At 44.7% G+C, this 27,855-nt stretch overlaps 3 protein-coding genes across 8 annotated transcripts; 1 reads left to right on the top strand and 2 right to left on the bottom strand.

Moving 5' to 3' along the window:
• Positions 1-38: 38 nt before the first annotated feature.
• LOC100120780 (cyclic AMP response element-binding protein A) lies at positions 39-15,530 on the bottom strand. 2 transcript variants are annotated; one of them, XM_003425628.5, is made up of 7 exons: positions 14,651-15,530; positions 11,309-11,583; positions 3,688-4,021; positions 3,146-3,480; positions 2,718-3,005; positions 2,484-2,627; positions 39-2,401 (listed from the first exon to the last, which is right to left on the bottom strand). In XM_003425628.5, exons 2-7 carry the CDS (start codon positions 11,372-11,374, stop codon positions 2,213-2,215), a joined length of 1,356 nt encoding a protein of 451 aa, XP_003425676.1. In that variant the 5' UTR covers positions 11,375-11,583; positions 14,651-15,530; the 3' UTR covers positions 39-2,212. The 2 variants fall into 2 exon arrangements, with proteins under 2 accessions (XP_003425676.1, XP_031783769.1); XM_031927909.2 differs by lacking the exon at positions 11,309-11,583 and having other exon boundaries at positions 14,651-15,528.
• A 2,450-nt stretch (positions 15,531-17,980) lies between these two features.
• On the top strand, positions 17,981-19,911 carry LOC100120756. The gene is made up of 3 exons (XM_001606679.5): positions 17,981-18,269; positions 18,567-18,701; positions 18,786-19,911. The coding sequence occupies exons 1-3, from the start codon at positions 18,215-18,217 to the stop codon at positions 19,061-19,063; spliced, it is 468 nt and encodes a 155-aa protein (XP_001606729.2). The 5' UTR covers positions 17,981-18,214; the 3' UTR covers positions 19,064-19,911.
• On the bottom strand, positions 19,528-25,994 carry LOC100120731 (ubiquitin-protein ligase E3A). 5 transcript variants are annotated; one of them, XM_008205322.4, is made up of 13 exons: positions 25,807-25,993; positions 25,510-25,728; positions 25,090-25,411; positions 24,127-24,262; positions 23,748-23,928; positions 22,714-23,079; positions 22,332-22,642; positions 22,072-22,266; positions 21,691-21,990; positions 21,422-21,622; positions 21,062-21,339; positions 20,528-20,980; positions 19,528-20,451 (listed from the first exon to the last, which is right to left on the bottom strand). In XM_008205322.4, exons 3-13 carry the CDS (start codon positions 25,134-25,136, stop codon positions 20,331-20,333), a joined length of 2,589 nt encoding a protein of 862 aa, XP_008203544.1. In that variant the 5' UTR covers positions 25,137-25,411; positions 25,510-25,728; positions 25,807-25,993; the 3' UTR covers positions 19,528-20,330. The 5 variants fall into 5 exon arrangements, with proteins under 5 accessions (XP_008203544.1, XP_032453896.1, XP_008203541.1 ...); XM_032598005.1 differs by having other exon boundaries at positions 25,510-25,646; XM_008205319.4 differs by having other exon boundaries at positions 25,090-25,728.
• Between the last annotated feature and the right edge of the window lie 1,861 nt (positions 25,995-27,855).

The raw sequence follows: 27,855 nt of genomic DNA, 5'->3' as shown, positions 1-27,855 counted from the left end.
AAAATCAAGGTGAAAGAAATGAACGAACGAGGCAGTTGTTTTTTTTTCTTGGGTCGCACTAGTTTTATTTTTTATTTTATTTATCTTTTTCTTATATTATTGTCTGACAACACCCAGTCGATCTATCCAGTGTGAGGTATATGTATGCGAAAAATAGTAGAATGTATAACGTGACATATCGCTTTATTCGCATTCACATATACAGCGCAGAAAAATATCGTTCTTTAACTTACAAAACGCTCTTCGTGTATATATAGCATGTAGATTCATGTTTGTCTTCCATATAGTTATGTTTTTTTCCCCTGTTTTCTTCATTCCACAAGTTCGTCGCATAATATACACGATTTCCATATAGATATATCACCCTCTCTCGCCTATATAATAATAATAATAATAATAATAATAATAATAATATACTTTCTCTCGGTTTATCTCTCACTCTCATATATTTTATCATAAATAAAATATTATTAACATTTAGACGCGCATATATCTGAGCGCGGTGACGCTTGCAGGACGCGCAGGCGGCACCGCGAAAAAGAAATGTCTGTAATGCAATAGTTTTCTTTTATACAACAAGTAACACGAAACAACACGATTGTAGATCTGTCGCAAAAATTGATGATAGCCACTCGTATATCTCTCCTATACTCATTGCGTATATATTCTCTACATACTTTCTCGTATATAAAATATACAAGTGCCATATGTTATAACATGTATATAAAGTGAAATATATCTTTAAAATACGGCGCAAATATAATTTTATAAAAACTCGTTATAGAATATATGATTTTCGTGTATATTTTTCTTTTTCATATCTCGTCTTTTTCTCTCAAATAAAAAAAAAGAAACAATCGACAAAATAAGTCTTCGATAAGTAATTTGTATCGTACTATTTGGACGCAGAAGAGCGCCATTCGAAACAAAGCACACGCTATTAAAAATTATCAGTTTAACGAGTGCAGTATTACATATGGATTGATTGAAAAATCATAATTTTTTCTTTCGTAGTGTAGAAAAAGACGTATACATAAATCTGCAAAAAATATCAAATATTTTTTCATATAATTCTATATATAATATATCTATGATTTGCATTACAACGAGATCTTTTTAAGCCATTAATTCGGCAGGCATTGACAGATTTTAATTATTCTTTAAAAACATCTAGAGTAGTGTTTCGTAAAATGTGCCTGTGCTCAAAATCCTCTCCTCATCATATACTTATCCATGTCAGATAAAAAAAAAGTCCAAAGCGTTCGCTCAATCACACGTGTAAATTATAATATAATTTTTTCTTTAAAAGAGTAAAAATAAGGGGTAAAATGATGATAATAATAATGATGCTGATGAAACAAAGTTGATTTGTATGATAACTCGCAACTCACTTGCACGTCTCCCGATGATTTGGCAACAGTCAATAATGAAGACATTATGACCACAAGAGCAATATGTATCGCGTTAAAGTAAGACATGACTCGAGAAAATTTCATTTTCGTTGCCTCGCAAAGAAAAAAACCTTTCTATATATACATGATCTGTAGAGCTGAAAACGTTCCTTCAAATATAATGCGTGCAGAACGCGCGAGGGTATAAAACTTATATAAACCAGCCCCAGGTTTCCGCACACGAACAACAAAATTTGATTAGCACGATCAACTCGTGTACAGTCGTTTAGCACGCTATCCTAGAATAACTCTGTAAATGGTAATGTAAACTTTTAGATAAAATATTTTAGGTCCCTAAACTTTCTTTCTCTTTGGGGCTCCGGACGCAAGAAAAGACACACACACAGACAGAAAGAGAAGCCCGTGACTGCATTATACAACAAAGACGTAATTGGCGTAAAGGCCACAAGTCCGTATACTCTGAAAAATATCTGAGTGCAAGCTCGAGTTGCTATCAATATTTTCTAACAAAGGCACCATGCCGCTCTGTCTCCCTATATGCTACATATATCTCTCTATATATAATAAAGTTAATCATTAAATGCTAACCGTGACATTTCTGGACAAAATGTTCATAGCTTTATCGTGGTTGTAGTGTTATAATATAACTCGCTCAGTCGAGAAGCATTGACTTCCTATGAAACTTTCTCTATAGCGTCAGCTCCGCGGGACAACGGTTTTCTTTCCTTTCTTTCTTTCATTTTTTAAATATTTTAGTCTACCGAGCTCCTGCGAGGCAGATTCGACGCGGAGGAATACGTTTAGGAAGACTTGTTTCGTTGGATTATCGCCTGGAGACGCTGCAGCTCCTTGAGCAGCTGGCGATTGGTGGTTTCCAGCGTGGAGACCTTTTCCCTGTAGGTCGAGTTCTCGTTCGTCAGCAGCGTCACTCGCCTCTCCAGGCCGTCCATGTACTCCTTCTTCTTCCTGCGCGACTCTTGCGCGGAGATCTGCGGAAACCAGCACATTTGCGTTAGAACCTCGTACTTTCAAGCTTATACATAATTTCGTCCATAATTTTCGTCAACGAACCTTGTTCTTGATTTTCCTGCGCACTTTCTTCAGCGATTTCTCCTCCTGCTTGGTGAGAGGCAGCTTCGTCGGCACTGGGTAGCCTTCGGCGATCAATGTCCTCTTCTCCTCCTCGGTGAGTACAAGCACACCCGTAGAGCCCTTCTGTAACGCAGCAAGCGATCGATATTATAGTGAATGCGTGTAAACCGACAAAACTACTTAGTGCGTAAGCGCAGCGAAATCAATGCTTACCGGTTGACAAGAGATGAGGGGCGTGTGAATGGGTTGACGCGTGCTGGCGGCGTGTTGGCTGATGGTGCCGTTCGTCGTGACGTATAGCCTGGGCTGTAGGAAGCCTCGGAGGCTCTGAACGTGGACGGAGCCGTGGGAATCCCTGCGTTCGGGTGAACAAGAGGCAGAGACCGTGCCCTCGCTGTCGGAGCTCGCACTGCTCGGAGGCGTGGGTGGGAGTTCCTGGCTCGAGGTCTGGTCGATCACGTCGTCCTCGATGGGCACCTCGAAGGTCTCGACTTTGAATTCCTGCAAAAGGGGTCACAGATCGCTCAGCACGTACGTTCTCAAAAAAGTATTCGTGGAGGAAAAAGTCTCCGCGGCTACTAATGGAATGCGAGAAACGGGTTCTCGCTCCCAAGGTAAAGCAGATTCTCTCGCCGGCATACCTGTTGCATCTCCTCATCCTCGTCCTCGCTGTCGCTGGTCTGCGAGGCGAAGCCGGTCAGGTGTAGGCTGTGCGGCGAGATGGCCATGGTGCTCTTGTTGTCCTCGATGAGAATCGTCGGATTCGAAGCGCAGGGACTGCAGGGAGCACTGAGAGGTTCGCCCTTGATTTTAGTGCAGCTCTCGGCTTCGTCCTCGTCGATGCAGACGTCCGGCCTCGTCAGCTCGACGCTGTCGGAGGCAGTGACGAACGAGACGGGCGATGATCTCGAGGAATCCCTGCCGGACGCTGTGTTCATGGAGATGGCCGGGTAGCATTCTTCTTCCATATCCGTCACTGCAACGACAATTATCGATTACTGATGGGAAGTTGGGGACACGATGCGAGTAGTGTTTACAAATTCGACTGCACTAGCTCAAGACTTCAAGGTCAAAGCGCGCGAACATTTGAGAACGTAAAATGAGACAAGCTATAGCAATCTATCATCAATCGAAATATAAAAACTTTTATAAATGAAACAAAAAATCGAAAACAAGAGCTCACCATCCAGTCTGCTGGGTTCGCTCGTGCAGACGATAGCCCCCGCGAAGACCCCGGACACATGGTGGTCGACGGCTTGATGACTCTGCTGCTGAAGTCTGCTGACCCCGGTTCCACTGGAGGCGGTCGTGGTGATGGTGGGCGGAGGACTGCAGGCCAACATGCTGTAGCTATGCTCGGACTTGATGGGCTTGGGTCCACCGAGGGCGGCATCGGTCATGAGCCGGTCCCGCAGCACCACGCCGAAGGACGTCTGCTTGCAGTCCCGAAGACTGGCCGAGCCGATGCTGCAGCTCCAGTCGTCGTCCTTACCCATGAGGGCGTCATGGCTCAGGCTCTGCAACAGAGGAGGGAAAGGGGTATTAGTCACGTGTTATAGCTGCCTGATGCATCTATATATATAGAGACGGTATATAGCGGGACTCGGCATTCCAGGAGTCCGCGCGGCGCGTTGAAACAGGAGCGATATCGTTCGGTCAGCGACGTATTATTTTTCGTGCAACCGGCGCAATTAAATTACCATTCTAGAACGCCCCGGTGTATATCTCGACTCTACGATCGCACGAAGCGCTCCGCGAATGGCATTAGCGTATAATGAATCGCGTAAGCGGCTCTCGCATCGATTTGTATAATGAAAAACGGAAACAGCTTTCCAATTAGTGAAATCTCCAAACAATAGCCTGCCGCGACACTAGCGCCGAGACCCCCAATAAATATCTCATTACTTCGAGGTATGTATATAGGTAGAGTCGCTTGAGCTTAGGGGACATTCCTCCCGAAACCGCAGCGTCTCTGCAGTCGTCATTTCACGTCGGGCTGTATAATATTAATAATAACGATGAAACTTCAATTTCTCAATAATATATAAGCGCGAGAGTTGGGAGCCCGCGGGTCAAGGACCTGCGGACAAGCGGTCAAGTTGAAGGTCGCGCCACAGCCGAGAGCGCACGCACACGGCTGAGCGCGCAAAAACTTTTTCCGCGCGGAGCGACTACTTCTCGCTCTGCATGTTATACGCAACGGCGACACGAGTGGAGGTTTTCGCGAAAGAGATCGAGTCGAAGGTTTTGCCATACAGAGCTGTGCGTAATGACCGTTACGAAAACTTTTTTCAAAATTCACTTTTTTCCACTCGACTCGATAGAGAGGACCCTTCCAGCTATACACACACTCCCTCTTATCTCTCTCTCTCTCTCTCTTTCCTATCCCAGAGAGTCTACGCTATACTACAACTTCCGGCCAGGCTTCTTCCGGCGGAAGCCGCATCCAACGAACTCTCTTCTTATACACGTTATAGCATCCATCCACGATGTCCCGCGCACGTTTTCATTTTCATCGGCGCGCTATCCATCTGACTCGGGGCGTTTTATTATTGGCATTAGATGAGCAGTGCCGCGAGATATAGCTACCGCGAACGGCCAGGTGAGCGCAGCGCGGAACTCGGCAATTTTCGCTGCTGCTGCTGCAGTTATTTCGCTGACTCGCGACCGCATAGAGCGACGACTTTGCGCAAACAGTCCGCGCGTGAGGAATGTGCCATGGCTGTGTCTTCCTATAAGAGACCGGTGCGTGTTTTGAGGTACGATTTTTTTCAAAATTGGGCGATGCACGCGTGTGCGGTACGAGTAACCGCAGGAACTTTTGACGGTGCGCTTGAATCCGAGCCAATTACATTTAGTCCTTGGAAACTGTACGCTCGCAGCTCCCATTAACTCACAGCCTTGAGAGATCTCCGAGCGATTATTTTTCAGCCGGTGCTACCAAAAAAAGCCGGCCGGCCAACGCGCATAACGCATGCGACGGGTATAATAGCCGCGCTTGACATTATAAAATCCTGAGGCCGCGGCTCCTTTCCTGCGCGAGTTCCTTGGCCCCGAAAAGAGCCAACGCCTCGATCATGCGATGGCGGCAGCGAGGGGCCACCGCGCGAGGACTATTTGGGCGGAAGCGTCCCTCCTCTCCCCTCTCCTTCTCGCGCTCCTCACACAAGTATACATAAGCAGGTGGATGCCACCGAGAGTTACGAAAAAAGGTGAACGTCCTCGACTCTCCTCCAAACCTTCTTCTTCTCTGCTTCTCTCTCCTGCCTTCCACCTTCCTTTCCATGACGCTCCGCGGCGACCAATACCGAGCCGCTATTCCAAGCGCGGCTTGGGGTCGCTCGCTGTGTGTACAGTGCTGTTCCCCGCGAGCGCAGCCATAAGGATTGTCTCGCAGGAAGATATATATATGTATACTCGCTTTAAAGGCCGAATCACGCGCGTTTGAGCGTGCGGCTTTCCTTCTGAGTAGCCTCTGTGGGAAAACGCCGGTTTTCCGAGAGGCACGAGGGTCTATCACCTGAGAATTTCCAAGGGGGAACCTGTTGCCCGAGAGCGGCAGGTAGCTCTCTATATCTATCTCCGACTTTTTAAAAGAGGGTAGCGTTTCTGTGTCTGTCTACGCGAGGATTTTCTCCTTTTTCGAGGATTTCGGAGCTTATATAATTGGAAGAGAGCGTCGTCGAGACTCGACCTACCGGTTCTCTCCGCCGCTGCGCCGCGAATGATAAAAAGTATACGCGCGCAGCCCGAGAATATTCAAGCTATACTAGAGAAAATGTAATCCTTACAAAATATCCCCTCCCCTGTAATAATACAACAACTAGCGCGACGAAACGAAATGAGAGAAAAAATCACGAGCGAAGACGAATTGTCCCCTATATATAATAATAGTACACACAGCCCACAGAACTTTCCAAGAACGCAAGCCAGCAGCACAATGGGCTCTCTCGCTTCACGCCTTCGCGAGAGAGAGAGAGAGAGAGAGAGAGAGAGAGAGAGAGAGAGAGAGAGAGTCTAAAAGGAAACCTTTACTCCATAAGAAGATCAGTATACTGCAGTAGTTCACTGCAGTCGACGGTGTGCTCATCGCATTGCAGGGGTTATACTTGCACTCAAGGCCGCGACGAGGCGCTGCAGTTAACTGTAAAGAGCGCATGGCTATACTCTCTTTGCGCACTGCTAACTGTAACAGCCCGCCGCTGCGAAATTATAAAGATTCGCAGCCGCTGTTTTAGTGCAAGGTATTATAACGTATGATACATTTATTTCGTCCTGTCTCTCACTTATCGCCGACAAAAATGCTATCTGGATTTTCCGAGAGCGGAGAGTAGGCTAGTCCGGAAATTCCGACGCGTCTCTCTCTCTCTCTCTCTCTCTCCGTTGCCGCAGTAGTTGACGTTTCGTCAGGCTCTTTTTTTTTGTGTACACAGCGGGTTGTCGATCGATAAGCCGAGCGTGTTGTGTGTTGCGAACTTTTATTCTTATCGCTTAGAAAAAATATCGTATAGTTATTCTTTAAAAAACGTTAAGAAAAGGAGGATAAAAAATCGGAGGACGCGCGAGTTTATAATCGAATTATATTCGGGCTATACGCGCGGCGCAGCACAGCGTATGTAATTACACGCAAAGAGAGAGAGATAGAGCTAAACGAGGCCAGAAAAATTGAGAGATCCGAAGTGAGCGCGCGCAATCACGGAGGCGAGTGCAACAACGCGGCCATGATGAAATCGCGAGCGCGACTGCACCATCTGCGCGACCACGTGTCGCTCGAATATTCCGCAAAATCTCTGCTTTATACTATACACATATTCGATTCGTAAATCCCGGCCGGTTGAGCAACGATCCCTCCCCGTGATTCGAGTATATAATAAAACGTATACACAGAGCCTTATCTCGCCGCTGCACATCCTACTGCTATCCGACTATAAACAAACGGGGATTTTCCTCATCTCCGCGCGCGAACGAAAATTGAGGAAAAAAGCCTGCAATACCTGTAGCGGAAGGCAAACTTTACAATACCCCGGTATTATCGCGGCCGACTATATACGTGTGCGCAGATTACGCCTGCGATATAAGGTCTCTCTCGGCCGCCCACGCGAATACGCGTTATTGCTTTTTCGAGGCTGATGCAAGAGTAGCTATTCGCGAAAAGGCGTATCGTTTGCAGAGGTGATTTTTTGCCACTATAATTTCCAGAAGGAGATGATGAGAGGACAGTAGGGCTCTCTATTCGGAACGATCGTCGCGGTGTATTTTTAGAGCGGCGCAGCTTTTATCGCTTATGCGCGAGCGAGCGAGCGTGCGGTATACATCGAAATGCGGATATATACAGAGTTGTGCGAATAAATGAAATCAGGGACGGAACGCTGGAGCTGATAAGCTGCGATCGATGATTCGCACGAGTCGCTGCAGTGATCGGTGATTTATTGTTGTGGATTGTGGATATAGGGTCATGGTAGACACGAAGGCGGAAGCAGAAGTGTATAGCAAAAAAAGAGTGTAATATACTCCATATAGTGTTCAGCAAGTCGGGAACAAGGAGGAAGAAAATTTTCAGCTCCACTGGCCCGGTAACCCTCGAGAGTCCAGCATACGCTCGCTCTGCTCGTGACCGAGTAGACCTCGCGCACGGGTTTATCTCTCTCTCTCTCTCTCTCTCTCTCTCTCTCTCTCTCGGCGCGCGTTTCCTTCGATAAGCTCGCGCGCGCGCGCGCACCGAAACGTCATACACGCCCGCGTTCAATCGACGCGATAACGCGCGCGAGCCGCGCAGTAGCGACACATTGTGTACGAGCGTCGTACGTCTAAAAAAAAAAAAAAATATGCAGCGGAAAAGCCGAGGAGAGCTATATACTGTGTATAGCATAAGCTCGATCCGTCTTCTTATCGACGCATCTGCAGAGCAGCGCGGCGAGAGTCAATTGCGTCCAATATAACTCGCTGAATCGAGAGTCTCTCTACGCGATGATCGCATTGGATGTGATGCTACTCTTGGATATTCCAAGGACGAGCGTCGTCTTCTCGCACAGCCTCGCGTTTTTCGTATTACTGTACGCACGTTATGTACTATCATCTTTGGCTGACGGAAGCGGAAAGCGAAAAAAAGGAGGCCGATTCGCACCGGACACGCGAGCGCGTGTGCGTTTGTGTAGGATTGGAGACAAAAAAAAGTATATAGACGGAAAGAGATATCGGATCGATGCTCACGTTTTTTTTCTTTCTATTAAGTGTGCTTGTCGTCGACGGGAAAAAGGTGTCGATGCGTCGCTTGGGTAAACATTGCGCTGTGTATTAGAGCTTTTTAAGCTGAAACAAGTCGCGTTGTATACCTCGAATTAAAGCCGTCGCGCTTATCAGCGCGGAGACGTATTGTTTTATTAAAAGCGCTGAAATTACAAGAATGTATAATACACAGCCGATAAGGCGACACGATATTCATGCTTACAGCTCCGATTCGATCTCTTTTCCGGCGAATCTTCGCGCGACCATCTGCTCGTGGATTACTCGGCATACCTTGACCGCGACGAAATTGAAAAGCTTAATATCCAACCCAACTGGGTCACAATTATGCTTATGCACGAGAGAACAATATTTTCCATCGCGAAAAACACACACACACACACACATAAGCTTTCAGCGTAGAAAACATTGCGCTCGCGCAGGTATATAATCGCGCGCGTGCAGCGCTTCTGTTATTTCGTAAGAGGAAAATACTCGCGGCCGTGTACGTACGTGCATGTAAGCTCGTATGGTACACACACACTGTACATACGTACTTTTACGAGTACTTGCGCGCGAGGGATCACGATTAGCGATAAAGTGTGTATGTGTGTGTGTGTGTGTAGGAGCTGGCTAGAGAGCAAGAGAATAAAAAAAGAAAAATGGAACGGCATAAAGCACCTGTGTCATTAATGTCATCGGCGCGTTCGGGAGCAGCACCTGTACAAGCTTCGCGCGCATACGCTCGATAAGCCTCGCAGCTTTTCGAGTTTGTTTGTAATCAACGGTTAGTGCGGAGTTATTATACGCATATGTACGTATGTGGGGTTATAAAGACGCACTGGTATTACAATCCTGCGGTAATTCATTAGCCTATAGGTCAGACGTACGACTCGGCGGTGGAAAATATTTGAGAAAAGTATTACGCGATTTTCTTGAGTTCGCACGAATGCGTCTTTTCGACAAAATTTTACAGCGATTAAACACTCGCCGTAACGATACAAGACACTTGACCCAATTATTTCAAGCTCGTTCGCGCATCCAGAGCGATAACAGCGCGGAGGCGTGCGATGCATTGCACGTATAACACTATTGTATTTATTATACATTATCGCCTCTCCCTCTCTCTCTGCGGTTAGATAAAAACGGCCCCTGCTTATCGCTCGCAAAAAATAGGGTAAACGCGTTATACAATTATACATTCTCGAGTTTGTTTTTCTCTTGCGCAATATAACGAGCGCACGACACCATCCGCGATTGGTCTAACCTTCTCGACACTTGTAACATGCCGCGTTAAAAATAAATCACAGATAACGCGATTATTCGTACGCATATTAGTGTGCAATAGTACTTATGGCTGAAGGAAAAAATCTACCTCACCTGCCCGTATCTTGTACAGAGCGCAACATATGTTTGCGGCTAATGTAGTCAAAAGCACGTTTCAAGCGCGAGAGTTGAGGAATAAAAAAAGAAAACGCGAAGTTTTCCGCTTTATCCGTGTACACTCACGGCTTTGGCTGAGCTACTCGACGCGCCGCCGATGATAATGATGTGCGTTATGTATTGTATTTGAAGGAGAATTATATATGTACGGAAAGTCGATAATAGCAAGTGCGCAAGGTGATTCACTGAAACTATTAGTGGTCGTTTAGACCTGTGCCCAAATCGAAGTCATCGCTCGGGAATGACACGTTATCGCGTGTATAGATCGCGTAGATAATAGCGATGACCAAAGACGCTTCGCTCGAGTTCTCTGGAAGAAACAGTGCTGCGTAAAGTTATACATCTCTGCTGAATCGAGGCGTTCTTGGGAGATGTAAGCAGCGAGATAAAGCGTTCTTGGAAAAATCGCAGCATTAGTTTTTCAAAGACGCATTTACGCCTTAGTTTATGAAACATACAACAGCATTAAAGAAACTATTAAATTCGTAAAATCGTGCAAACACCACGTGCGTGTCCCAGAGTCGCATGACTAACTCACGTTATCGGCGCCAAAGTTTCGTTTATAAACATCGCGGAGCCTCTCTTTATAATTCATGAATCAGAAGAACAATCGAAGCTCGCTTTACGCAAATTATAAACGACAACATTATCGGAGTACGAGTATACCTATAGTAAGACAGTGTATAAGAAATTCATAGCTCGGGCGAATTGTAGTTTCCATTATACATCGTTTATCGATACCAGGCTCGATTAAGGAGAGCCAAAGTAGCGACATAAAACTTTAGTGAAAGTATAACAAGCCCGACTGAAGCAAACCGCGGCCGCGTGTGAATTTCACGATGTATCTCTTGTTACATAAATTAAAGAAAGGTGTCCCTCTCCTCGAGAGAAAGAGAGTGTGTATTATATACAGTATAGAATTCCCCGGTTTTCCAACGAGATCAGGGCCGTACACGTATTTATATATATATATATATATATATATATATATATATATATATATATATATATATATATATATATATATATATATATATATATATATATACACACACCTATACATAACGCGTATACGGGGGCGCGTTAAATAAATCAATTCCGAGTTAAGGCCATAGGCGATGCACATGCACACAACTCACCGATTCAACGAGGTAGGAATCCCAGAGCTCCCCAAGGGCGCTGGTTCCCACGTCGTAAAACTCCATTCTTCGGCTTTTCGCTCCCTCTCTCTCTCTCTCTCTCTCTAGCTGTCTCTTTCCCTCCCTCTTCTCTTCTTCTTCTTCTCTCGTTGGAACGTCTTCTTGACTCTCTTGCTGGACCTGTCTCGAGAGAGGCGCTTGAACCTGATGCTGTGTGTTCGTCGTCGTTTGGAGGATTCGAACGAATTAACGCATCGCGCCCTTTACTCCTTTCACTGTGGGAGAGACAGAAAAAACAAGCTTGGTGATCGATCGGTGCTGGTTTTTTCTTGTTTTTTTTTTTTTTAAGGAGGAGCGGGGAAATCGAGATCTTTTCAGAGAAATTTTTGGGATTCATATATTTAAAAATATCGAACGAGTTTTCGTTATTATTACAAATACAATTACACCCATCGCGTCCTTCTAATAACGAAGGTGAAACTCGCCGGTATAGGCGCTGCTGAGAGAAATTTCTCTGAAGCGCGGCGGCGCGCGTTTCTTCCTCGGCTGTGCAGCACAAAAGACCGTGATTCATCGCGCGAATATGTATTAAATGAAGAGTCTATTTCATACTATACCCGGTAGGACTAGTATAATTTCGAAATCGTTCTATAGACATTGCGATAGAGAGGGAAATAGAAACGACGTTTTCTAATGCTTCTTGTTTTCGCGCGCGACGTTTCGGTGTTTGACATCCGGCAGCTGTTCCATTTCAATGCGCGAGTGTAAACAATTGTCGCGTTATAGTCGGCTAGAGTGAGAGAAAGAGATGGAAATGTGTTGAAACTCGGCGAATTATCGCGCGCGTGCGCGCGCGAGGCGAATAACGGATTGACGTGCCGTACGCGAACTAGTTTATCTAGCACGTGAACACAGCCGAGCCTGCGATAAGCTCTCAGAATGTGTATTTTTTATTTTAGGAGAATAAACACACCACCGCACAATACAGAATCGGATTTTCCTCAAAAAAGAGGAAAGCACATCGTTGCATACACCACGCGGGAATCCAGCGCGCGCGACGAGCCGAAAGGAAAAACCCTATTATCTCAACGAGTCTCTCTCTCTCTCTCTCGGCGCACTTTCAACCGTCCGCGCAGACTATACAAAGAGAGCGCGTCGTCTCACATCATCATAGTCGTCGTCGCGCGCGAAATCCGCGTTAGAGACCTACTTCCACATCAGAGTCGCCGGCGGCTCTCTCGACTATATACACACACTACAGTGAGATCATCCGCGCGCTCGCGCCTCTCACTCCCCCCTCCGCTATCCTATCGCGATGTATGAATGCGCCGCCGCTGCTACTGCCTCTCCCACGTGCTTGCGTGAGCCGGTCAATGGACCCTTGTACTTAATGCGCTCTTCGGACACGAAAAATAAAGGAACGACTTCGATTCGCGAAGGGGTTATAGGCTGGAGGATTATTGTTTAGAAAGCACGACGAGGACGACTTTTTGCGCAAGCGACGGAGAGAGATAGAGAGAGAGAGAGAGAGAGAGAGAGAGAGAGAGAGAGAGAGAGAGAGAGAAGTTTACGAGTGCCGGCGATGAAGTGAAATTGACGGCCGAAGGGACGCTCTGCGGAGCATGACTGCGACTGCACGACGACGAGCTGTGTATATACTGCTACCGAAAGATTTCTCTCTCTCTCTCTGGAATATAATGGCGCAGTGAATGATCCAAGAGTGACGCGCTCTCGAGAATAGATTATTATTATTGACGCCGTCAAAATCTCGCGCGCGAGAAAGATTAAAGAGTATACGCGGGGGCTAAAAATAGAGACCGCGAGGCGGAAATGCGCGTTGCAACCGCGGCGGCGGCGGCGGCGGTTTATATTGTGTCGCGCGCATGTGTGCACATAAGCTCGTCGCATTTTTTCCCTACTCTCGCTGGAAAAAGCACAAGGTGAAGAAATGACGAAGGCGGCCGGCGCGAGTAACCGGTTTACGGGAATATTGTAGTGCCTAGCTATACTGTGTGTTACACGCGGCTTTTCGAGAGAGAGAGAGAGAGAGAGACAGATGCACAGAAGAGTCAGGGACTCAAGGCCAATCTCTCGAAGCGATCATCGACGATTTTTTCACCCGCAGAGATCGATCCGTACCTCCGCATACTCGACCGAGAGAGATAAGCTTCCACACATGTGTGATCGATCGCAAACACAACCTATGCGCTGCACGCTATCTCGCTTATAATCTCCGCATAGCGATAACCGCGCTTGCTCCTTCGAAGTGAAAAAAGAAAGCGTATCGCCTTTTCTCAAAAAACCACCTCCTCTCTCTCTCTCACTCTCGAGAGTGAAGGGAAAAAATCCGCCCGATCACATCTTTTTTACACTGCGGTGGTGCGCGCGAGAGCAGCCCGAGACGCGCGTACTTTCCCAAAGTCCCGCTATCGAACGCGTGTGTGTATGTGACTTTCATCTCCTCGAACCGGCTTCTCTCTTCTTCTTCTTCGCGGCGTCGGCGTGTGTGCTTTTTTTTATCACCGAAAAATCCGACGCTGCCGAATTGAGCGGAGAGCGCAGAACTCGTTCGCCTCTCCCCCCCGAGATATCCGCGTATACGTCTCTGCGTGTGTAAACGCGTAAGTCGCCGGGTGGATTCCAAATAAGTGGGGGAGGGGGTGCAGGTTCGAAAGTTGTTTCGCGACTACGGGCGATTATGCGGCGTCCCTTTTTCGAGGAGAGAAAACAATTCCCAGAGCATAACGAGTATGAGAAGGTGCTCGAGGTTCGTTGTCGTTGCGAGTAAAACCGGAGCATATGGGTGATCGGCGTGAAGAAGCCCGGAATCATGACAGAAAAGTCGAAAAACGATCGTCCGCTCGATGACCTCCGCGCTGGCTATCCAATCCCCCGACAATCTCTTTCGTCGTCTGCGGCTTATCTCTAATCAGCCCCGTCTTTAAAAGCCGCTATATACGTCTATCCGCCTCTCTTCTCTCTCCTTGCGCGCGAGCGATATGTGTATACACAAGACACAGAGCGGCGGCGGCGGCGGCGGCGGCGGCAGCCAATACACACGTGATCCCGCCGCGCGAAGAAGTATAGCGCAGCCATCGAACTCGCGCGCGAGCCTAAAAATAAAGGCAGAGCGGCTTTCGCGAATAATATTATTTCGCGCACGCTCTCTCTCTCTCTCTCTCTCTCGCGTATTATCGCAGGGATACGTGTGCGCGTCTCGGTTCCGTGTGTGTGTGTACAAGAGGCGGTGTGCGCACGCGAGCCGAGATAAAACATATGGTGGACGCTGCGAATCGCCGGGGATTCCCGCAAGAAGTATCGACGTCTGGGTTAGGTACTTACCTCGGTTAACGAAGCTTCCTCTCGCTGAACACACGACTCTGCAGCCTAGTTTCCTCGCTGCGGCGAATGTCGTTCACTGGCACACTTGCAAAAATCGAATTACTCCCTCTCACGATCACGAAACCGCGCACCGGAGCACACTGCGCCTGCGTGTATGTGTATAGGACGAGCGAGTCTCGCTCTCCGCGAGTTGTGTGGAATACTCGGCTGGATGTGTTTTGTATATTCTCTATACTCCGAGCACTGCACTGTGTGTGTGTGTGTGTGTACGTTGTGTGTAGGTATATGCACCAGGGCCGGGGGGGGGAGGGCGAGAAGGGCGGAAAAATAATAGGGCCAGTAGTAGCAGGCTGGGGCCGATCGATGAGCGAGACTGTGTACACTCGCGCACTGCTGCTGCGAACGATGCGCTCCGACTGCTGCTGTTTTCTTCCTCTACAGCGCCGCGGCGTTTTGTGAACTGCCGGCAGCAGTAGTAGCAGGCAACACTATACTGTATATACTCCGCTTTGGGCGTGTCCTTTTAAATTTTCGCGCCGACTTCTCACTCACTACAACTCTCGGCGATGCGATTCCTCTGTTTTTCACTCTTGCGGCGAGATGTGCAGCCAGCTGCTCTTCTCTCAGTCTCTATCTCGAGTGTAGGTGCGTCAGTGCAGGAAAAAAACGCGTCCGAGCGCACGTGGTACTGCGAGCGCACTGCGGTCGGTCGCGACTCCGCTGCTCTTTCTCTCTTTCTCGCGTAGCGCGGGGCTGTATGTATGCGCCGCTGAGAGTGCGTACTGCACGAAGGAGCGAGAGAGACAAAGCACAGACGCCGGCAGAGAGAGAGAAAGAGAGAGAGGGGCGCCGCCGCCGCCGCCGCCGCCGCCGCCGCTGCGCTACAGCTCGAGATTCGACCAACCAACGTGAACCACCTGTTACTAGCGGACCGGACTCCCTCTCTTCCCGCGAGCGCGTATGTGCTGTATGTATACATGTAGCCGAGTAGCCGGTCGTACAGAGGCGGCGCGGCGATCGCAGCGCCGGCTCCCGCGAATGTGTAGCGGCGATGGGGACAATCTCGGGGTGGATGTGTGTGCGTGCGGGTATATCGATCAAAGCACGCGGCCCGCATATACCGATGCAGCGCACAACGACGAGGAGAGAGAGAGAGATAGCCGATGCGCGCGCGTGTCTGTATATACATGCGCATATGGAAGAGAAAACGCCCCCGAGAGAAGTTTAGGGGGTGTGGGAGCCGCTGATGGAATGCGGGCGTGGGGATGGAATTGACGTTTTCACATACATAGGGAGAGCTGTAGAGGGGACGCCGGAGACCGTGTCAACGTACGGCCGCGATGTTTTGAATTTTTTTTCCCATTTTTTTTCGAGTTTTTTGACTGAAAACTTCATGCTTTCCAACGCGTTTCGAGTGCTAAGTTGATTATTCGAACCGGGGCGGCAGCAGGTGGCAGTGCTCCGAAATGCACTTTGCGGCTTTTTGAAAAATCGAATGCAATATTCCAATCGAATCGAGATTCCCAGGTAGTTTCGACACTGATTTTGTTCATTATTCATCAAATTACGAGAATGCGAAATCTACCATGACCTCAAAAATATGATAACTCTTTTGGAATTTTAGAATTACTCCTATTTTTTAAATTAACATTTGCTGGTTTCCAACAAGAGCTTCACTCGTCGCAATCGCCGAGATACTAAATTTAAAAATTGCATCATCGACTCCAAAGTCAGCGAGTCAATAAGCTGCTCCGAAACGATTATTATCATGTAAAGCCGTGTGTAGATGTTCGAATGATGAATGGCAACTAAAAACAAAGCCGACTCTTTCGTCGTGTCTATACTCGTAGTAAATACGCGTGATTCGCAAATTTACCGAGAGAGAGAGAGAGAGAGAGAGAGAGAGAGAACGATTTCCACGCTCAAACTCGGGAGAACGAACTTTAAATGTGTTTGCAAACAGGTATAGTTAGAAATTCAAACATTCGCTTGTTTGTAAACACGATCATTTTTATCGTTCGCTCAACTATAGGTCCGCCCCATTCGATTTCACGGATGTGTCACGCGATATCGATATTTTGCCGACAGCTCGTATAAATAAATAATTTTTCTCGTTTATTATAAAAAAAATCTACGATCGAGTATTCGTCTCAGTGGTCTACAACATCTGGATGGTAATTTTAGAAGTCAACCAGGAAGTGAAACGGTAGGGGCGACACAAGCATAGAAAACGAGAGGCGGGAGAGAAAGGATAGATAAGACGCAAACGGTTAATCTGAAACTGTGTAGGAGATAGCTAGAAGAAATTAATTATCTGCTGGTTTTACCAGAAAGAACCCGATAAATTTTTTGTCAAATCACACTGTATACCCAAATATACTGCGCGCGCGCGCGCTATATCTTCTATAGAATTGCCGTAAGATACATACACAAATTTAAAATTTTTTTCGCCCGAGTCGCTTTTACAAACACAGCTAGCATCATCCGTCGTCGTTAAAAAAGATTCTGTTTACAACCAAACCGTCCGGTCAAAAGCCGTCTCATCTGCGACCGATGAGTAATCCGACGGGAAACGTGCGCCAAAGGTATACTGTGTGCGTCGTTTATGCGGGTGCATCGCCTATATAATATATAAGAAAAATAAAGCGACAGACCCACGCGTCATCGATGCGGGCAGAATCCGCCGACTTTTCACACACACACACAACGGCGCCGGCATTTTCCTCAAAACGACCCTTGCTACACAACGTATAGTTATAGAAAATCAATTAAACAAGGCCGGGGATGTTAATGAGCATTTAATAAGAGTCGTCACGCTGATGTGAATATTCTACGCAGCTGTGCGGTCGTCTAGACGGCCAAATACTTATACGGCGTGTGATTCACTCTCAGCCCTGTGAGCAGAGAGAAGGAGAGGATACTTATGTGTTTAGAATGCTTTTGCTGGCAGGCATTTGCGATTCGCATTACCGTTACGGACGGGCCGATTTTCGGCGTGCAAATCACGACGATCAACGTCGAGGCTTTGAGTTGTTAGTTTAATTGAATTATAATGAGTATTTTGCCAAATGGATCGTTGATGATGTCCAGAGTGATTGGAATCAAATTTTACAGGATTTGAAGCATAGTCCTCTACGGTGACGTTGTAATTTTTTTTACTTAAGATTTTCGAGTGTTTTAATTCATGAATAGAAGGAAATAATAGAGTATATTCGACGGCAAGGCAAAAATGCAACTTGTGCGCAGCAATAATGCGAATAGCAACCCGCATGACTCAATGTTAAGAAAAAGAGGATAATTATAACTGAATAGGTCTTGTAGAGTCGCGATTTGCGCAGAAAATAATTTTCGAAAATTTTCCACAATTACCGTTGGTAAGCTAGAAATCCTCTCACCAGAGATCCTCTGTTTTACCAACCGACACTCGATCACTCGTTACACGATGAGCAACAACTTGAATGGCGGATCCGATGTAGTAGTAGTTACCACAACGCCACACAAGCGAGTCGAGCAGCGCGTTACTTACTCATTTTGTTAATTTTAAATGACTGTTATCTGAACAAAATGTTGAAGTACACCGTGTGTATTGCGCTGCTTCTGGCAGTTTTTGCCCAGAGGGGTAAGTCAGAATTATTTACACTCGTACACGTAAACACGCCCACGACTTATCATAACCAAACACAAAGCTTGCAGGGGGCGTGGTCCTCATAAACAAATGTCTTTTCCAAAAAAAACACCTGTTTTATTTTTATTTTATTTTATATTCGAAAGACGATGCGTCACTGTAGAGTTGATTTCGAATTTTTCAACGATGAATTTAATTTATGTAATTAGTAGAAAAATGCACCGAAGAAAGAAAACTCAATGTTATACACTCTTTCAATTGATGATTAATATCTAAAAATATTTTTCGTAGGAGATGCTTTGTACTGCTACCGATGCAACAGTAATATGCCTGGATGTGGAACACCATTCAATTGGCTCTGGTACTGGGGAGAAACATGTCCAGAGTACGATGACAAGTGTGTAAAGATTATTGAACGAAAAGGAGGTAAGAGATATATCAAGTGTGATGGAGAAATTAAATCATTAAAATTAACATATGATGTTGCTTAATTCACCTCTTGTTCTCTAGCTGAAACTATCATCACAAGAGAATGTTTAAGCGCTGTGCAAGGATTCAGAACAGACATTCCAGCTGACAAGTACGAAGGATGCAGACCAGCAGCCAAAGATGTTCGATTAGGACACTACGTTAACAATTCCATTACTCAACTTGACATTCATAGAGATTACTATGATGAAGTGACGTGGTGTTTCTGCTACTTCGATCACAGATGTAATAGTGCCTCAAGCATTGCAATGTCTCTGCTACTGCCGACTGGCATCTTAGCCATTAAATTATTAGCATAAGGAGATGAAACTTGACTTCTCAAGGAATCAATCCGTCCATTAGATGTAGGAATCTCAAAACATCACATTAATTGTGATTATTGTGGTATTGAAAAAACCGTCCAAACAAGTTTTAGCGCTAAATACTCGGCATACGACATTCACGCCAAATAATTAGATGCATTTTTACACAACAGTGGAAAATGTTTATTTATCGTCTTTAATATTAATTATGAACGAAGATTAGCTAATTTTTATGAATCCATCTTTGTAAAATGTTGCCGAACCTGATTTTATATAATTTAATGATATAATGTACCTATTAATGTTGTACTTTTATACATGACTTTTATATGCTCCTAATAAAGTAGAATGAAAAAGTTGTTTTTCTGTATTATAACAATGATTCTTTATTGTCACGTGACTAAAATGACGTTTGATTGCAAGATGACCAGTCAAAGATATGTTAATTACAAACTTTCATATAAATTCAATTTTGTATTTTTATATTGTATGCCGCAAAATATGAATACAAAACGTGCTCAAATAAAGGTATAACGATTTAGACATTTTTACAAAGATTTCACTTGTGTTTTGTTTGTAACTTTTATATTAGCTCTCCATAGCTTGGGAGGGGGGGGGGGTCACACTTCGGCTAGATATAATTCAAGTGCTGCTGTTATAGCAATTACGCGTTGAGAGTTTATATTTATAATAATATGTACATACACAGAATGCTTATCAGCGTACTTGTATAAATTTAAAGCCAATTTATCCTGTGCAAGTATTTAGCAACAGAAGAAAAGTGGAGTAAAGGGCTTCATATGCATCTATCCTTTTATGAAGCATAAAACCTAGTAGGTTAAGAATTTCTTTAAAAAAAAATAACATGTACATTTGTAAAACGTTCTGTACATTATTTATTATCGGATTACTCGACCACTACTAGTACTCGCATCACAGTCACTCTTCTCACGACTTATTTGGACTTTTACACTGTACTTGCCAATTTCAAGTTCAATTTATTACACATAAAGAAACGTCATCGCTAGCGAAGTTTCTCAACAGTTTTTGTCCGCGTAAAAAGTAATTAAAAAAGTTTGCAATGATGAATCTTCGATTCGCAAGCACGCGTTCATAAAAATTGTCAAATCCGCAAGATTTTAAATACAGAAGAAAGTGTATAGATTCGCATAACATTCACAATAAATAAAAATCTGGGACTAAGAGAATTAGTTTTTTCTCCTGATACGCGTTATCGCTAATGAAATAAGCGCTTCTTAATTGCTTAAAGCATACCAAAGCCCTTTGAATAATTAATTGCTTTCAACAGACGATCTTGCAGCTTTTCTATCGTACTATAATCTGGTAACAACAACACATTGAAGCACGTATGAGCTATTGGCAATCTGCAATTTGGTAATATTCAGACGTTAATGCACGTTTTCGTGGTATAAACGTAAAAAATCAATCTTGAATCATTACCTGTCAGAGTCTGGACCATGACGCGCGATGACCATTTTTAGACGTGAAAGACCTCCGACGGGTACTCTATCACTACCCGTTGTGAATTGTAGAAGTCTCCTCTGATCTTCGGGCGTCAATGAGTGAACGACTTGCCAGAAGTTACGTATCGCCTCGCTCTCAACTGAATATCCACCTTCGTACTCTGTAGCCGCCTCCAATTCAGCAAAGTCGAAAATCTTGCTCCCGCAAACTAATTGTTCGATTTCTTCTGGTCTGAACAACAAAGCTAATGGACTTTCGTCTGTAACCATTTGGAAACCACGTCTGAATGCCTTGAATTGCCTCTCCACGGACTGATTAAGTAAGAAATCTGCATATAGATCTACAAATTCTCTTTTGTTTTCTTGGGTAACGTAAATTTCGTCGCCTTTCTCTTTTAGTTCGTGGAATAATAGGGAACCAAATACATCTCTGAAATGCATTACTCAATTTAAAAACAATTTCTTCAAGTCTATCAGAGATTAAATATAAAATAGAAACGAAAAAACTCACTTGTAACCAACTTTGAATGTTTGCATAAACGTATCCGACATGTCATCCCCAGTGTACTCCAGCATTTCCATCATTGTACGATAAAGGGTCGGGTTCCAATCTTCTAAATCAGAGAAACTTCCTTTTCTACCCAACAATTTACGATACACAACCATAGGAAAACGCACGTCCAAAATTACGTTATTGTAAATTGCTAATCCAAGAACTACACCAATAAGTGTAAATTGTGCATCACTTTCAAAAGACGTTGGGTTGAACCACATCGTTTGTGTATCCTCCTATCAAATGTCATGATATTTTTGTAGAATGAATTCAATTAAAAACAAGAATAACTTCACAAAGAAATAATCAAATACTAACTTGTGTTGTAAACATTCCATAATCAGGATTAAAAATTTCTTCAACTACTAATTGGAAAAATTCTTTCGAAACTCCGCCTTCGTCAACTCCTTGTTCCCCTTCGAATTCAACAACTAATTGTTTCTTAAGGTCATAAGGATTTTCCATAGCTACTACTTCCAATTCAACTAGAGCATCCTCGATGAGGTGATCCCTCCTGACCTACAGTTTTACCAATCAATAAGACATAACTCATATCGTAAATGTATTATATAGTTAGATCAATTTACCTTTAATCTAAGGTACGGATTTGTGGGCTGTCCAACTACTGTTTGTAGAAAACTCATCCTACGTTCATTGTACATTCTTATACGATTGTCATAGTACAAGCCAAGAGATTTTGTAGCAGGCGTAAGAATGAACGCGTAATTCATAAAACTAAATTTCATTGGCTGTTCACTCTTATAATACGCAAAATCCTTGTCCATCTCAACTGCATCGCTTAACGGTTCGTTGTAGAAGTCGGTAAAAGGTATAAGAGGAATACGAGCGTCCAAGGACGATATAGCTAATTCAACAGCTAATGGATCCTGTACAAAAAATAAAATTTCACGTTAGCATGTCTCACAGTCAATGATGTAGCTTGACTATTTCAAGAATTCTCCATGTACCTGAGGAGTCACTGTTCTTTGGCTAGGTTTTTCAGAACTATTTGCTTCGCCGTCTTCGTCGTGGGCAAGATCTGGTGAATCCAGCTCACCAGCTAAAATACTAGCATAGTACAAAATTTTCATAACTTTCGTTGGTGCTGTGATAGTATCCGTGTCTTGAACGCAATAATCTCGTGTGAAAGAGCCACCAATAACCTGCGAAAATGTCTTAAATCACAGTTCTGCTTGCTAAATTATGCGATTCATGGATACATACGTACCTTAACAGTAATAAGTTGCTGGAGAGCTTGAAGTAAACTTGGTAAACGAGATTTGCAGTGCCGAGCCCAAATACGTGCAAGTTTTGCTTGCGCCGCGATGGGTAAGCAACTTGCAGCTTTACACAGCATGTGCAAGGCCTGTTCTAAATACTCGGGGGATTCGAGTGCAGGTATTTCGAAAACAATTAAGAATACATTTAACAGAGTATCCGTACTGTCCGCGTTATGGACACTGGATATTCGCAAGTGTATTTCTATGGTATCGGCCAATATGACTAGAGCGTGTAGCAATGCAGATTCAAATGCTTCTCCTATTAATAAAATCGTCGGTTGAGTGATTGAGTACAAAAAACCTTGAAATGACAGAGATTAATCATTTTACCTGGCAAGGACCAAAGCGCCGCGAAAGCTCGACGAACAGCAGGTAAATCCACACTGGTATCATCGAGTTGAGGAACTGTGGGTGTGGGATCACTACTGTCTTCTTCCTTGTCCTCTCCCTGGAGAGATCTAACAGCTTCTTTACTCAAGTCTCCTGGTGGACATAGTAAGGATGCAGGTGCCCTATCGAGTAATGCTGTAAGCGGCGAGTCGTCCTTTTCAGACTTTTGAAAACTCAGACTCAAAGCTTGTGCCGATAAAAACACTTCTCCCAATGTCCTAATGAGAAGAGAATATGAACCATCCGATTTGCATTTGTTAATGATATCCAAAAGCTTGGTTTCTGTAAGATATGGCACTGCTTTTCCTGGAAAATTAAATTCAAACGTTTTAGACTTTTTAATATGAGTCGGCGAGAAAATAAAGTTATGCAAAACTACAAAACATATGATAGACGAATTTATTGAATTTTTCACGGTACACAATTGAAATTTAATCAAGCTTCCATTACTATCAAATTTATCATAAAAAACAGATATGCAGTAAAAAAATTATTCAATCTTTGATTCATGGATAGTATTCTTTGCCTCCGCATATCTCAGGAACAAAGCCAAAGTAATTAATTTATGAATTTGGAGGTATTGGTGTTCGGTTTCAGAAGATTCAGGATTTTGTTGGATTTTGGATGGGTTACTTGATTTTTTAAGATTTTTTTTCTTGATAAAAGCAGTGCGTTTTCTTCTACGACGTTTATTTTTCGACTTATCTGAATCACACGGATCTAAAAATTTTAGAAAGTTTTGACGCTGAGTTTCAACTATATGTCAAAGTAAATGAAATTATAACAAACTTTTATTCATAGTTTTGACAAAATCAATTATTATGCTTTTGTCATCAGTTTCACTTGAATAATCAGTGGGAAAGTCTGAATCTTTTGCCTCCTCCGAATCACTAATAGTGATTACTAATTTCAAATGTAGACAGCTTTGGTTTAAATAGTTTGAAAACGTAAGCTTGAACAAGTTTTCAACATACCTTCCACAGAGCACGTAGGATTAACATTTTTGTTTGGTAAGCTTTTGGCCAGAGATGCTGGACCTGGCTCCAGAGTTGTTCTGGCAACTTTACTTGGTTGCACACCGTCGCACAATCTTGCATCTTGTGAAAACAAGCTGATGGCCTGAGCTGCAGCCTCGTTTGCTGTGAGGTTTGTAACCTAGAAAGCAATGTTTTCTTACAAAACTATTCCAGTTGCTAATCAAAATTTTATAAACTCAACAAGCAAGATTCTTTGTACAATTTTTGAAATTTGATTTGTAACAAAGCGTGGACAACTGGTCTCTCAAAGCTACCAACTGCCTTGTAAAATGATACTTTTCCAAAACGTATAACTGATGTTTAAAACAATGCTTACTTTGCCACTAGAGGCGCAATACTGATTGTCACAGCTGGGATTACCGCAGCCATCGATCAGCTGGTAGAAGTATCGCTCAATTAACTTTTTGGCAGCTGCACGCTTCATGTCGCTGCAAGGGCTCTCTGCTCCTACCCTGCGATGCATAAAACGTAATTCATGAGAAAGCCTGCATCATCTATTTCTAGACATTTCGCGCGAGCACATTAAGATTGTTGAACAAACAGTGTGTGTGCAAAGATGATGATAAATATAGTACACACCCCGGAAAAGAGTTGCAAAGAAGCAGTTTTTTGGCATTTCTCGGTACGGATAAAAATAACACCCACAGCGATACGCACAAAGCGTGAAAGACAAAGCGCTAATTATAAACCGTAAGGTCAGAGATGGAGAGTGGAAAGACCGATCACGATATTCTCGGACAGCTTTTATTCGAGCGCCGATGAAAAAGTTAGCGCGAGAAAACGAGCGAGTTTTCGGAGTAACCTCAATGCAACTCCGCGAGCAAAGTATATAGCACGAGAGAGGTAAACAAAGACGGCGGCGAGAATCGCAGCATCAGCGGAAACCTCGAGCTCTTTAAAAATCGCGTCGCTGAATTTCGTCTGCAAGTCTCTCTGGCCTGGTGGAGTGACGAAAAATTTTCGAAATTTCCTCCGGAAAAGTCGTCGAATCGTTTCTGGGTCTAGGTTAAGTCTAGCCTATATGTCAAGGTAGAAAAGCAGCATTACATAAGTATACATTCATCGCCAAGAGCGAGAGAATCCGAACTCGACGCGACGACATAAACATACGTACCTGCGTGAGAGAAATATCGACTATCACTCGAGAGAGTAGATAGAGAGAGATGGTGTGTATATAGAGATAGAGCGCGTGGCGCACGCACGTATATTTATATCCGCGTAGACGAGGAAAGGAAAAAGAAGAAGAGAGAGAGAGAGAGAGAGAGAGAGAGAGACTAACCTGGATGCGAGATCTTCTCCAGGGTCCCCTTGGCCCTTAGCGCTCATAGAACGTGAATCGTCGTAATGTTGGCCGTCGCGCTCGCACGCACGGACACACGACGACGACGACGACACGGACAGAATCCACAGTATCACGCGCACACACACGGCGGCGGCGGCCTTTTTTTTATTTTCTCTGCACTTTCGTGGGACCAGCCCTGTTTTTTCTCGCCTCGCGGATGCAGCTATCTCTGGATGTTGAACTACGCACTGCACAACACTTTTGCGGCCAACGCACTGCCACTCGATTCGGCGAAGGCAAGACGGAGACGGAGAACCACCTGGAGACACGACAAGCGAGTGTCGCGAGTGCAAAGCTGATGCGTGACTGTATAGCCTATACGCAGACAAGCTCGAGGCGCAGGCGTAGTATATTTACGCTTTCCCGACTGTTGTTGTGGTAGTGCCGTCTCGCCGCTTCCTGATGCTGCTGCTGCTGCTGCTCTCGGATCTGATTTCTCGCTTATGAGCTTCGGAGCATTCGCTGATCCGTACGAGTCTCACAAATTTGCCCTGCTTTGTTTACAGTCAAAGTGCTGAGAGTGATCGTTTTTTGGCAGCACTGATTATATGTGTATGTATACGTGACGTTTGGGATCTTTGCGGGAGAGAGAGAGAGAGAGAGATGATGCGATGACGATGATGATGTTGCGATTTATGCGGAAGAGATACCTACTGTTATAATGGCCCGTTTTTTGAAAACAGGTGCGGAAGACGGGAAGCCGGAAACTGAGGCGCCGGGAATCGATGCACGCGAGCGAAGATCGAGAAACAAAACACTGATTAGAGCTCGGCAACGCTCAGTTATACCCGATACCTACTCAGACGCAGGTTCCTTTAAATCTCTCCCTGCGTGGCCTGTCGTCGTCGCGTGTTTTTGTTGTGGTTATTGATGGCGGGACGGCAGAGCTCTGCCTTACCGACGGTCGGCACGGAGGCGCGCGATAATATGCATTTAGGGTAAGGTCGCGTATAACTTTCACGTCGAATTACTACCGATACTCGTGATAAAATTGAATCACGCAAAGTCTCCCTTGAAAATCGTATATGACGCACTCGACGAGATTAAAAAAGTCGTCGGCTCGAGGGACTCGCTGTTCAAACAAAATTTCCGCGTATAAAACTGGGTCGCTCATTAATAAGGATACACATACTTAATAATATTCTCGCGCATTCGTCCGAGAGAATACTTACCTTCACCCATTTATTTCTCAATAATTTTATGCACCAAAGGACCCGATGTATTATAGCCGGATAACACGCGGCATAATACCTCATTATTAGAGAATATCAGCTGCAACGCTTTATTGCAAATTCGCCGCCTCGTATATTTATACGGGGCAATTATCGCTGTTTGAGCTCGAATAAATTTCCCGCGAAATTCGCTGAATTATGCAGCGCTTACTCGAAATCCTATATAGCATATAATTATACGCGCCGAAAGAAGAACGCTTGGAAAAAAGTTGGCGGCGCTGTGTACAAGATACTACGAAAGCAAAGGGGAAAAAAAAAAATCAAGAACGCGGTAGTACAGTCAGTTTGAGCTAAGCAAATAATGAAATAAAAAGCCTCGTAACAGCCCTCGGGAAAGAAACGTCGAATTAGTCCTAAGTGTCGGAGCGTTAGGAGAGATAACCCGATACTCTTAGCACGTATACAGGGCAAAAAAGAAGAAGAAGAAGAAGAAGAAGAAGCTGTGTGTACACAGAGAGAAAGGATCGATTGTAATTGAGGAAATTGACTCTGCGGCGGGAGGAGGAAGAGGCGAAAAAGGCTGCGGGATGTATACAATAGCCAAGCGAGACCAAAGCGGAGAGAGGCTAATCGAGAGTCCGATGGAGAAGCGCTGATAAGACAGAAAATGAGCCTCGAGAACATCCTCGAGGCAGCTCCTCCTCCTTCATTTGCGGATATATCGAACGCCGACTATAACGTATATATTCGATCGAACTTTAATAGAAATGAATTTTCTTTCATCCCCCAATACGCATACGGCTTATTAATCATATATACGATCCAACATCTATATAGGCATATACGAATGATGACTTGATTTATATATTTTTTGTCGACCCTCGACACGACCTTTTCTGCGGCGTCGATTCAGTCCTCCGCCGCACTGGTCTATTAATTCGCGCCGAGTATCGTCGACACTTGTGTGTCTGTATAGGCGGTGTTATTTCGTGAAAAGGACAATATCGCGTGATGCCACGAGAGAGTGGTCGGGGGGGATGAAAATGTTTTTTTTTCTCTTGTTCGGCTGAAGTGGTGGTCGTATCGATTATTAGCAGCGGGAGAGTGAGAGAGTAGTTTCAATCGATACTTCGATAACTGGAGAGTGTGAGAGAGAGAGAGAGAAAGCGATAAAAAATTTTCAGCCGGGCCAATTATCGCTTTTACGAGCTATCGATCAGCGAACAATGCCGTTGTAATCCAGTGCGCGCCTTAATTACTATATACCTATGATATGATTTTTTTTTTTAATAAAAACTTGGTACACACAATGAAACCGTTGAAAACTTCCGCATCCGAAAGCTCTCTGCTGCCAAACCGCCAAAAAGCGTGTCCACATACATTACAGAGCTCACCCGTGCGCGCGTGTGGTATACACATCGAACGAAAGTTTGATTTTACAGCGACCTTCACCTCCTCGCGCGATGTGTGCCCATCGCGCTTCCTCGTAGCATCGAGCGATATCCGACGACCAAATTAAATAGTCGCTGAT

Source organism: Nasonia vitripennis, chromosome 3 (assembly GCF_009193385.2).
Source record: "Nasonia vitripennis strain AsymCx chromosome 3, Nvit_psr_1.1, whole genome shotgun sequence".
Taxonomy (NCBI): Eukaryota; Metazoa; Arthropoda; class Insecta; order Hymenoptera; family Pteromalidae; genus Nasonia; species Nasonia vitripennis.
Note: the sequence above shows the minus strand (reverse complement) of the source record. Positions and strands in the feature narration are given on the sequence as shown.